An 11,732-nucleotide genomic window follows, 5' to 3' on the forward strand; every position below is an offset into this window, starting at 1 on the left:
AAAAAGATGAAACGCTAACTCCACTGAGAAACGTAAATGCGTACTCAGAATGAGAGTACAACGAAAAGCAAGAACAAGTGCCCGTTGTTGCACTTATTCTTAGCTGCTAAGGCTCATTGATAAAACGGCACACTTTTTTTTTTTTTTTTACGCTCTTCCCGATTGCTTTCGGAAGCCCACTTCTTCCAAGGTCGCAGGACGCGCGCATCAATGGGGCACAGGGCGGGTGGCTCTGGTCGGTGCAGAGTTTGCGAACCCCTCGGTACCCGTCCCCGACCCCTTTCCGCTCTTTCTACGCCGTCTCCCCGTCACCCAACCCCACTGATCTTAGTGTCTCTTGCGATTTTTCTTTTGGAGACGCTCAACTTATAAGTTTGTTTTTTATGCGCGTTCTTCTTTTCGCCCGCATACCTTTTTAGTAAAGGTACTGCAAACTCGCTGAACCTAGGCTACCATAATAAGCACCCGACCTGGCTAAAGCGACGTTTTTATTTTTCGACATGTATTTTTTTTCTACTTTCTTTCTTTCGTCAGGGACGCCCGTTCTGGACTCAAGAAACAAAAAAAAGCAACGTAATAAAAATAAAGATCGCCCTTTCTTCTTGACGTACATGCCACAAACGAGTGAAAGTTAACCAGCCGAGTCGGGACGCGAAAATTAATGGGACGCGCATAGATGCGTTGTACCAGCAATAACTTATCCCTCTGTACTACATTCGCTGGCTTTCATCGTTCATTCATCGCTCACACTGTTTCCTCGCCTTCCTCCCCTTCTTTTCTCGCTCGATCTCTTTCTTTATAGCCTTTACGGTTGTATACATATACGTAACCCACACACGCACCGAAGTGTCGTCGTGCGCACTCAGCAGCAGGGCCATTCAAACTGCGCATAATGGCTGCTCGCGCAAAGGTCGGCGCATGTGCGTGCCGCTGCTTCTTCGACAAGGTGGTAGATATACAGCCCAGGGGCGATGTCGTTTAATGGAGTAAAGTGGCAATTTCGGGAGGCGATCGAACGTTTCTCCTTTACGGCGATAGACGGGGGTTCTCGCACCAGTCGCATCATTTATCAAAGCGGTACGACGACAGGCCACAAGAATACATTGTCATTGATTTCTATCTTTTTCTTTTTTTTCCTTTTTTTTTTTACTGTTAATGTTTCATTCATTTATGAGTGACGAAAGTACTGGCTCCTGGAGTGTGAGAATAAGTGACGGCCAACCGGCGTGCGCGGTGCAGGTCTATCGACTGCGCGTTGGGCCTCAGCCATTATGCGCCCTTGCACCTGAAGGCGCACACTCCAATTCACACTGGCGCTGCGACGCGATCGTAACGCGTTGTGGTGACGAACGCCCCGTTTAAAGAAGGTGGCGACAAGCGTCGTGTAAAGGCGTAGGGAAAAGGTCTTGAGTTATGACTTCGTGCGAGGTGTCACCATCAGCTATTGACGCCCGCGCGGCATGTTCGAAGAAAGGCCACTGCGTGCGAGCCACCATTCTAGCACCCTTCGAATAATGGTTGTTGACGCGACCGCAACATTTGCGCTCGCTTCCGTCTTTTGAGCTTGTTTTCTCTGTCTTTGTCGCTATAAAGTATTGATGCGTTTCCTTAGAAGACGTCATGCACTTTCTGGCTGTTGCCTGCTCACACGACCTTCTTGGGGCTTACCGTCACCGCTCAAATTTTCTAGGCGCTGGTTCATGCGTAATGTTGCGCTCACAAAGACACCAAACGTCGACACCACTTGTCGTAGTTCCTTGACGTAAGAACACAAGGACAACCGTAATGTATGTTCCGCTGAGACTGTATTAGTATCTAAATTTTACTTTCCTAACCCTCCAGAGCTGCACTGTCAATGCAATTTCCACTGTACTGAAATCAAGTAAGCCACACCCATAAGATTTCTAATAATTGCGGCCATCAAAATTTGGCAAGAGATAATAGAGGGCGTGATATATGTCATTTTTGATCATTTTTTTTGTCGATACGTTAGGATAATCCGGATTAACCGCTTTATAAATAAGTGTTTTCCTCTTTAAGTATGTCAGTTGCTAGTAGCACGTCATCCTGTATTTTCTATTCTGTGTCGCCGTCTTTCTTGCACCTGTTCACGTCATGTGACATATAATCACAATGTGATATTGATCTGTAAAATGATAATGACGATACTAAAAGCTAAGTCCTATACTTGAGGGCCTTAGTACGGGAGACGGAGTGCGAGTCCAACAAGTGCGTACTGCACTTGCTGGGATGTGTCACTATGCCTGCAGTATCAAACCAGCACTGAGTGCCGAAACACGAAGCAGGCCTGCCATGTGATCTATGCAATTCAAAACATGCCATTTGAGGACAAATTCTTGGCGATGCCAATTCAAATAGATGTTATACTTACGCGTAGTGAGACTGTTATAAGGGACTCGAGATGCCCTATATTCACCCACGAGGTAAAACAGTCTTCCAAGTTGGTGTTGAGAAACCTTCCCCGAGTCGTGCGACCAGAAGAAAAGTTTGATGAGAAGACTTTATTCTCTCTGTTTTGGTCAAAATGAACTATATTTTCGAGCCCGACTTCACCAATATTAAACCGAAAAAAATTTAGAGCCGAAAGTATAGTGGAACTCATATAGTTACGCTAATGATTTCAGAAAAGTGTTTCTGGTGCGACCACATTTGGGTGAACATGATATCTCCTGACACTGCGGGAACGCAAAGTGAATTATAGGAATTATCCTTATGGATATCTAAAGAAATTATTATCTATAGAATTATTGACTCCCACTGTAGATTTGTGGCTGACACGTGCAGCCTGCGCCAAAGAAGTCTCGGAGACGGTATTACTCGGCTCCAGAAGCAACTGGTACCAGGACAAACGTGTACATAAACAGGTCGATCATGTCAGCTCAGATCATTTTCTGGCATTTTCTTTCTTCTCAAAGAACGCAGTCAGTGATGTCGGCCGATGCATTTTACGTCACCGGCGTCCCGTTTTTTTTTTGTTTTTTTTTTTCAAAGAAAAACCGGCTAGCAAACGCTCTCTCCTGACGGACACTGGTGCAGTGACAATGACCGGACGGCGCGGATGACAGATGTGAGAATCAGGCTCACATGAAGGACCGGCTTTCTGATGCTGGCGTAGTCGGGAACAACAGCTCCCCTCTCTCATACAGTTGTCAAACATTGCAAAGTTGTTCGTCGTGCTAAAAAGGTCGGTTAACGACGCAGAACACTAAAAGGAGATGACCATTGATAAGAAATAAAAAAGAAAAACGCCGGGAAATATAAAGAAGGAATTGGACACGTTGGTGTGTCTCGTTGGGGGAAGGTAGCGCCAGTAGCGCCGTCACCCTACTGTGAACGACATGAGCAGGCGGTGAGTTGCGAGCGCGAATTGGCAACAAGCGAGCTGGGGCAGCGGAGCATCTAAGAATGCGGGTGCCGCCCTTCATCCCCCGAGCTGCGACCGGTAACAACGCGCACCACCCTCTTCCGAGACGTAAATAAAGAAAGCAGGCGCAAAGAGGGGAGAAACACGGGAGAGCTGGCCTGTTGCTCAAAAGAGAGGCTCGCTCGGCGTTCCCTCTTTTTGCCGTGGCGCCACTTAGGTGTGCTCGCTGGCAAAATGAAAGGACGCCGCGGCGGTTTCTAGAAATGCAAATACTGCAGTGACGCGTTTATTTTGTCGCTCGTGTGCGGCCAGGCGTGGTTGCTGCTGCTTTCCTACGCGGGGGGAAACAACTTAAAGCGATCCACTGTGGGTGGGAAGCGCCCATTGGAATGCGCAGTTTATACGGGTGCCGTTTTCTACCTTTTTCTCCCGTTTTTGCTCTCTTTTCAGTGGTGTAAAGTTACGGTGTCCCTTCGCTTGCCTTGGGTGCCGTCCTCAATTCTTGGGACGGGCTCGGCGCGTTTGGGAAAATTCCTGAGTGACTGACCGTTATGCAGATGGTGCGTCGCGCGCACAGCATGCAGTTGTGTGTTTGGCGCCCAAAGAGAATGTCAGGCGTGTCCAACGGAAAAAGCAGGTTTTTGGCAGCAACGTCTCCCTTCTGTCGTATCGTATAAAATTTTTCTTCAATGGAACAAAACCTACCACAGATGGGTCGCTGTAGTTGTGCGTACATTTCGGCTGAGACACGCACGAAAGAAAACAAAACAAGATATTCAACAGAAAAATGTGAACTTTTCAAGTCGTGCTTGAGTCATTGTGTAAATTTGGTCTGTGGTCTCGTCTCTGCGCATTCAACTCCTCGTGTACTGCTCTGCCAATGCAAGTGTTTCGGTGTGCTGAATGAGTTTAAAATCATTCAACTTTCTGAAACGACCGCATGCACTAAGTATTCTATAGAGCACTGCAGAATTCAGCAAAACATTCCACATGCTCTTATTAAAAGAGTACTTCGCCAATGCATGTGTCCTACAAGTAAATGTAAATTCAAAATTCAAAAGGCAGTGAAAACAGATTGAAGTCACTGAGAGTGTCGATATCGTATCAGCGGACCCTCGTGCTATATTATCATACTTCGTTGCAGCCTATGTCCTCTCCTCTTATACCGGTGAGCCGAGATTTGAATTTCAAAGGCGGGAGTTGCTGAGGGGAAACGGAATCTGCTTCTATTTCTGCACGCTCTTCCCTAGACCGGACGCTCGTCGAGCGGGTTAACCGTGCGGTGGCCCGATCGGATGTCGGACCTCCGACACAAAACGAACTGCACCCACTTCAGAACGCCACGCGAAACCAGACGTCAATGGGAGAGCGCGAAGTCCCCTCAATAGGAGCAGAAGAACCCAAGACATAGCCTAGTCTCAAGAGCGGCCGTATCTTCAATGTGTGACGCTCGTATATACAAGGATCCGCAGAATAAGTTGGCTATTGTGTTCCTCAAGTGGCGAGTGACCGCAGATTCTTTCATTTTTGGTCAGTCACAGCGATATCTGCACCCTGTCGCTTAAACCTTATCAAAGGGTCCCCGAGGCAACCGTCACTAGTCGTGAAGCGGCCGTCTACCGTAGACAGCGAGTGGCACACGGCGCCATGCTGTGATCAATGATCTTCGCGCAGCAGAAAGGTCGCCAGGGCGTCCGCAGAGGGAGCATGGCGCTTTCCTCTGGTGACCGCAGCCGAACTTTGAGGCGCACAAAGCTTCCGCTGCCTGCATAAGACTCCCATGGAGAGGAAGGGAGCCCCATGGGGAGGATGAAAAACAGAGAAAGGAGTCCTCCCCACCGAGGCTACCTTCCACTCTCAATCGACCTTTCTTTCGGCCCGATGAGCCAAGACTGTCCGGGTCAAAGTGGACCTGACGTGAGGACAACTGGCCAGAAGATAAATTACCTCCGTGCTTTGAGGCACTGAATAGTGCGGGGGTCAGGGTATAGACCTATATAAGGTTGGCCAGTGAACCTCCACCGGCAACCAAACAGGGCTGTCTGTGTGTTCCAATCTACCTTTATACGGCCTTTTCCTGCGCTTGCCGCACACATACGCACAATAAGACTGGCTCCTTTGTCGCCCTAACTCTTTCATTCGGGGCAGAGTCGAACTAGTACGCTGCCAGCCGCATCAGGCTTGGCAACACGAACGCATGCAGGAACACTTCGAGGCGGCCTCAGGAGAGACTGCTCGCAAGTTGCTATAGAAGGGGCTAACGACAAAGAACAGTGAACGTGATTAGGAAAAAGAAGTCGGTTTCTGTGTACGACATCCGGACGCCGCCAGGAACAAGCCGAGAACGTGAAACCTGAGATGCACGGTTTCAGTGTGAATCATTGTGAGCGGGCTTACAACTCATTCACGCGTCGTCGAGCGCCCGTGGATCCTGTGAGTCCACTGAAGTGGGTTTGTTAGCGGCGGCTTGCGGTCTCGTTTGTAGATGCTTGGCCGCAGTTTGGAAGAGCCACGCGTCGCTCAAGCGGCACCGCGGTATACTGAATGCATCACTGGGTTACTCCCTCCTCGTGAACTTGCTTTCTAAAACATGGTTGCCAGAATAACAGTGCTCCCTCCGATCCGCTATGCTGTCCAGAATGCAAGTGCTCTGTCAGGGCGGTGCTCAGTTCACGCCCAAGGGCATATCGAATTTCACAAGAGCATTTCATGAAGTACACGTGCACGACAACGCTTTGAGGGCTTGTGCAGGGGCTGGAAAAGTATCGGACGCCTCAGACAGAATCATTCTAAGCAGGTGGAAGGGAAATTTTCGTTTATTTTTTCTTTATCCATCATGGTTCCATGCTTTGCTGTCCAGAAGAAAATCGTTTTCTTCTGGACAGCAAAGTCGAGTTTTGAGTTGATATACCGCGCCTTTCTGCGTCGATTGTCTCTAAAAATAGAGGATTCGAGTTAAAATGAACATTTTTACTGGTCAACATTCGTAGTAGTGGTGAACATTAGAACTTGTGCGATGGTCGCAAACACAGTCATATCTTAACATACTTCGCAAATTGTCCGTTTATTGAGGGCATTTTGTAATTGCATAATTGGTAATTGCTATCCTTTTGCTAAAAACTTCGTGTCATTTGCCTATCTGTTCCCCGGAATTCCGCGGACTTAGCCCAAGCTGAAAAATAAATTGCTTTTCCACTAGCAACTTTTCAGTGTGGTAACTTTCTACCTTTGGAAACGTATTAGCTCGAGCAGCATCGCTTTTCGGTACTTCTTTTTTTTTGTTTCGAAACTAGTGTAACGCAAGTAGTCGGGAGCAAAAGGTCATGCTTCGGTGGTAGCGCACTATAAATTCATTATTTCAAAAACTGAACTAGAGGAAATGTGCGAAGTACTAAGTGTATATGCGATTAGAGTCCAAATTATCATGTAAGTGGCTGCTATGAAACTTGGTTCGTAGCAGTTATCATTGTGTCTCGCTGTATTAAATAAACTGACACAGTCATTGCACAAGCAAAATTAGTAGTGTAACTGCAGTTTTATGTTCAGAAATTCTTTTACGTTCGCAGCTTTTCATAATATGCTGCTGTTTTCATGGCAACAGAATCAAATTCATGTACTAAAGCTGCAGTAACGTTGAGTGCCGAAGCCTTGGGCAGCGAGAAAAAGCTACCACTGTTGTGCGCTCCTTAACCAGAATTTATTTACCATTTAAAGGCATTGCGAAGACTACGACTATCACAATTTACTCCAGAGTGTACAAAGACGAAAGTTTATGGAGGGAAGAGGGAATGACAAACTTCGAGCAAAACATAGACAAAATGCTCCCAATCCCGGTGTCGGGGATGTCTTACTTTCTTTTAGCACGTGCTTTCTGCTCAGAAAATAAAAACGAAAATGTCTTTTTATTACTGCTCGTTTTCTGACAAGCCTCTTTCCCTTCATTGCAGGGTTCACATATCGTCGCCTTGAAGCGAGACGACCTTGGGCTTCGGTTCCACGTGAAGAAATTGGTGGCCACGTCCGGTACAGCTGCGACTTATTACTAGGCCCCCTAATGACTCCGGCAATGTTGTCACTCAAGCCAGAGCTCCCCATGTCGCCCCCAGATGACGCAGCCTTTCGCAGTGGTACTTCAGGTGGTTTCAGTGAGGACGATGACCTCCCAGATGAGCGTTCCCCAACATCTTCCTCTCAGGAGCTGCTGAGCCCCTGCCCTTCCTCTTACATGGACGCTGATGATTTCGATGACGTAGAGTCCTGCGACTCGTCCTCCACGGCCACGGCGTCCCAGCTTTCATCTAGACGCAAGCGGGCACCAAAACCTTCAGCGCGATCCAGGACCTCGAGCGCGTCAACAACGCTGAAGGCACCAGTGCAGATCAAGATGAAAAAGACCCGGCGGCTGAAGGCCAACGACCGCGAGCGAAACCGAATGCACAATCTCAACAGCGCCCTGGATCGCCTTCGCTGCGTCTTGCCGACTTTTCCCGACGACACCAAGCTGACCAAGATCGAGACGCTTCGGTTCGCGCACAACTATATTTGGGCCCTTTCGGAAACGCTCAAGCTGGTCGGGTCCAAGGCGGAAAAGAAGGACACACCGGAGCTGGCTCAAGACGCGACGACGCCGGCACCACCCGCCGCAGCTCACGAGTCGACGACGGTGGCGACGACGCCGAACCCTATGGCTGCGAATGGGCCTACGACACCTCGAGGATATTATACACCTCCACTGTCCGTGACCTCGTCTCCGTCGCCCGTTAGGCAGCACACACCCTCATCAGCGTGTCTAGGGTCGCCCTCGACGCCATGGAACTTGTCATCCTGTCCGGGTTCAGTTGCCGTGTCGACGCCGGCTAGTTCTGTGGACTTATCAGATTCCTCGTGCTCGGGATCCGAGTGCGGCTTCACGACTTACGAGGCCTTATGAGGAACGCCCGCGCCTGACATCAACACATAAGAAGGCGCCGCGAGTGGAGACTGCGTGTGAACCTTGTGTGAGACTGAAGCGAACAGTGGGTCGCGAGTAGGTGAAAGAAAAAAAGGGACCAATTGCGCGATCGCGCGGACTTACGTGCTCGTGCCAAATTACCAAAGACCTTTCAACAGTGCTTATACAAACGACGTGGACATTGTGGCAATCATGCAGATACGCGAATAATTTAAGCCTTCTGTATTCCGCGCTTTTCCATAGCAGCAATATATATTTTTGTAAGGCGATGTTTACAACTATGTGACTTACATACGTGGTGTTTCAAACGAGTGTTCTAAACATCCTCTTCTAAAAGACTGTGCAGCTGAAGATATGCAGCTTTGTAAATCAACTTTTTGCTGTGCAATGTCGCGAACGTTAAATTCAACCCTCCTTTTGCGTTTAATAAACGTGGCGTACACTAAAAAGAAATATGCAATTCTATATTTAACACGTGTGCATGGCTGTCAGGGAAAAGAAACTTATTTAGAGTGCAGATGACCACATATTGCCGCTTTCGACATATACTACAGGAAGGTTAAAGCTAACCTCAAATTAGCAGTCACGAATATTACGTTTACGCAAACAGCAGACATCTTCCCTGACCTACAAATTCATCTATTACCTTGTAGCTAATGACAGGTGGAATCAAGCCTTTTTCTTCATTTTTTCTTCACCATGCAGAACTAGTACCATGTGCCTATGTAAACATTTCGAGGTTTATGGGGCATGAAGTTTACATTGCCCACTTTGCTGCAACAGTTGTGTATTATTTATGCCATAATATCTTTTCGCCCACAAATAAAACTATTACTGTACAGAAATTAACGTGCTCCTCATCGGCTCCTTATTTACTATACACAAGTGACTTCTTCGTCATTCAGCCATTTTCAGTTCCTGTCTGCTTGCCAGCTCAGGTTTGCATCCAAAGCCTACAAGAGATCGCCCCTCTTATGCATCGGAAGCACTGGCCTTTTTGTCTAAAGAATTAAATAGAACTATTCAGTGCAATTCTTTATATTATAATTATTGGGGTTTAACGTCCCAAAACCACCAGTGCAGTTATTTAGAAAACAAACTGAGAAATATATCAACATCACGTTATATTTTTTACAAACATATATGGGTCACACCAACATGCGTATAGAATTTAAAATTTTTTATTCATTAATTAGGTTGGACACGTGCTACAAGAAAATTAGCAAGGTGTCCCCAGTTCGAAGGGCGGCAAAGGGCAACCCTATATCAATTGAGACTCATGAACTATTTGTAAGCAATTTCCATTTACGTGGCAAAAAAGAAAGAAAAAGAAATGACTGATGGACAAAGTTCAGGCCAAGGCTTCATTTCTGCGAACTTTTCCAACATATCAGCCCCTCTATATCAGCGTGACTTCACGGAATTCGATGTAGTTTCCTCATTTAAATCATCTTGGCTCTGGAGCCATGGTGTCAAATATGCAAAATTTTTCGTTCGCAAGTGCTGGTTGCTATTGCGACCGGCGGCCTTCGGTGTTGTGGCCAACATTAAGATGGACTAACATTACAAGCGTAAAAGGGACTTCGTAAGTGAAGAGGGCACTCGAAACCTGCACCATTCGCTCTTTTGTTTCTCAAAAAATACGATGTCGCCCTTCTTCATCTTTTAAGCGAGCAAATAGGACAGAGCAAACGCTGCAAACTTCCCGACGTCACGGTGATCTAATCAGCGAGAGCACCAAGTGGACGACATCAACCGAAGGCTTTCATTTCCACGTGTTTGCTGGCCCGTGCCAATGCTCCTCTGACGTTCAGATTAACAGTCTTTTTTTTTTTCTTTTCGCAAGAGTAATTTGTGAGTACACTCACCTGTTTATCCATACTTATTGCTCTTTAGTACGTTTACAGGGTCAATCTGAACGTCTGCCTGTTCTCTTTATTGCAGTCATACCGCTCAACGCGCGCACGGTAGCCAGTTGTGCGAAGTAGGGGAATGTCCTTGCCTTGCCTTATTCTTCTCACCGTCTCATTGTGTGTGAGGGTGCGTGCGTCCAATAAATGTTGGAGTTTTACTTCAGAAAACCACGATATGATTATGAGGGACGCTGTAGTGGAGGGCTCCCGAAATTTCGACCATCTCGTGTTCTTGAACGTGCACCTAATTCGAAGTACACGGGCCTCAAGCAATTCGCCTCCATAGAAATGCAGCCGCAACTGCCGGGATTCGATCTCGCGACCTTCGGGTCACCAGTCGAGCAGCATATCCACTAGACCACCGCGGCGTGCGTGCGTGCGTGTGTGTGTGGGGGGGGGGGGGGTGCGTGCGGGCGGGCGGGCGGGCGCGTATATTTGCTCCCTGATGTAGCATTTATCTAAAGGCACGCGGAAGCAGACGTCAAGAAGACTCTTTGCGACAAGGCGTAAAACTACATCGACTAGATACTTGAGAGAAAAACAAAACAACGAAACTATTATTTTCATGGCATAATAGTTTGCACGAATAAGGTTTCACTGAGCACCAAGTGCCTTGTGCCACTGGTATAGGTGCAGTGATTGTTAACTTCTGCCACATGGCAATCTATCTTATAACTTTAATGTACGGCCATATTATGGTGTTTCAATGTCATAATGTCATTGTCCACAGGTGGTCATGATGATTGAAGCCATTTATTCCGCTTATATCAGTTGCATGCATCGAATAGTGCAGCATGAAGTGTACACGTGCATCCAGTACAGATATATATCACGCGATAAGTCGGGAAAAATACCCTCTTTCAAATGTTACATATCTTATGGCCAACTAACTGTATACTTCGGACACGAAAATAATCGCGTACAGAAGGTACTTCAGTGTATAGGCCATAGTCCATAGAAGATGGGCAGAGTAAAAATGCCTATATACGTGTACGTAAGTAGAAGGTAGCTGATGGGCTGTTGAAGTGTATGTTCAACACGAGCACAAAGTTCAACTGCACATCAGTAGAAGGTAGAAGTAGGATTTCGCCTTCACATTCTTAGAAAGCTTTAGGCATCTCCGGAATTTTTATTATTTTTTTTTTTTACTCACGCGAACGCCGCAAATATGAAGTGAACGAAGTACACGCATATCTGCCGCATACTTGCGCGCTCACGCGCAAATGGCACGCTCACTTTTTCTTTATTGCACCATTTGTGTTTGACCATATACGATATTGAAACATAGCAATTGAAGGCCGTCGCCTTAAAATTAACATAAACATGATAATGAAAACCAGAGCCCCTATTCGCACAAAAAATAGCAGTTTTGCAAAAAGTGCAATGCACAGACAACGATCGATATCAAGGTTTAGCTACGTGCTGGAGCTTCTAAAACGGTGGTTTATCTCTACTCGCCTGTGAAATGTTAGCCTAATTCGGC

The 11,732-nt window shown here is 46.9% G+C and overlaps 1 protein-coding gene across 1 annotated transcript; it reads left to right on the forward strand.

Moving 5' to 3' along the window:
* The first annotated feature begins 7,430 nt into the window (after positions 1-7,430).
* Positions 7,431-8,685, forward strand: LOC119387174 (neurogenin-1). Its single transcript, XM_037654490.2, has one exon. It carries the CDS (start codon positions 7,440-7,442, stop codon positions 8,313-8,315), a length of 876 nt encoding a protein of 291 aa, XP_037510418.2. The 5' UTR covers positions 7,431-7,439; the 3' UTR covers positions 8,316-8,685.
* The last annotated feature ends 3,047 nt before the right edge of the window (positions 8,686-11,732 follow it).

This window comes from Rhipicephalus sanguineus, chromosome 1, assembly GCF_013339695.2.
Source record: "Rhipicephalus sanguineus isolate Rsan-2018 chromosome 1, BIME_Rsan_1.4, whole genome shotgun sequence".
Taxonomy (NCBI): domain Eukaryota; kingdom Metazoa; phylum Arthropoda; class Arachnida; order Ixodida; family Ixodidae; genus Rhipicephalus; species Rhipicephalus sanguineus.

Excerpts from the sequence above, each read along its gene's own strand:
- LOC119387174 (XM_037654490.2), top strand. The coding sequence starts at position 7,440 with ATGACTCCGGCAATGTTGTCACTCAAGCCAGAGCTCCCCATGTCGCCC.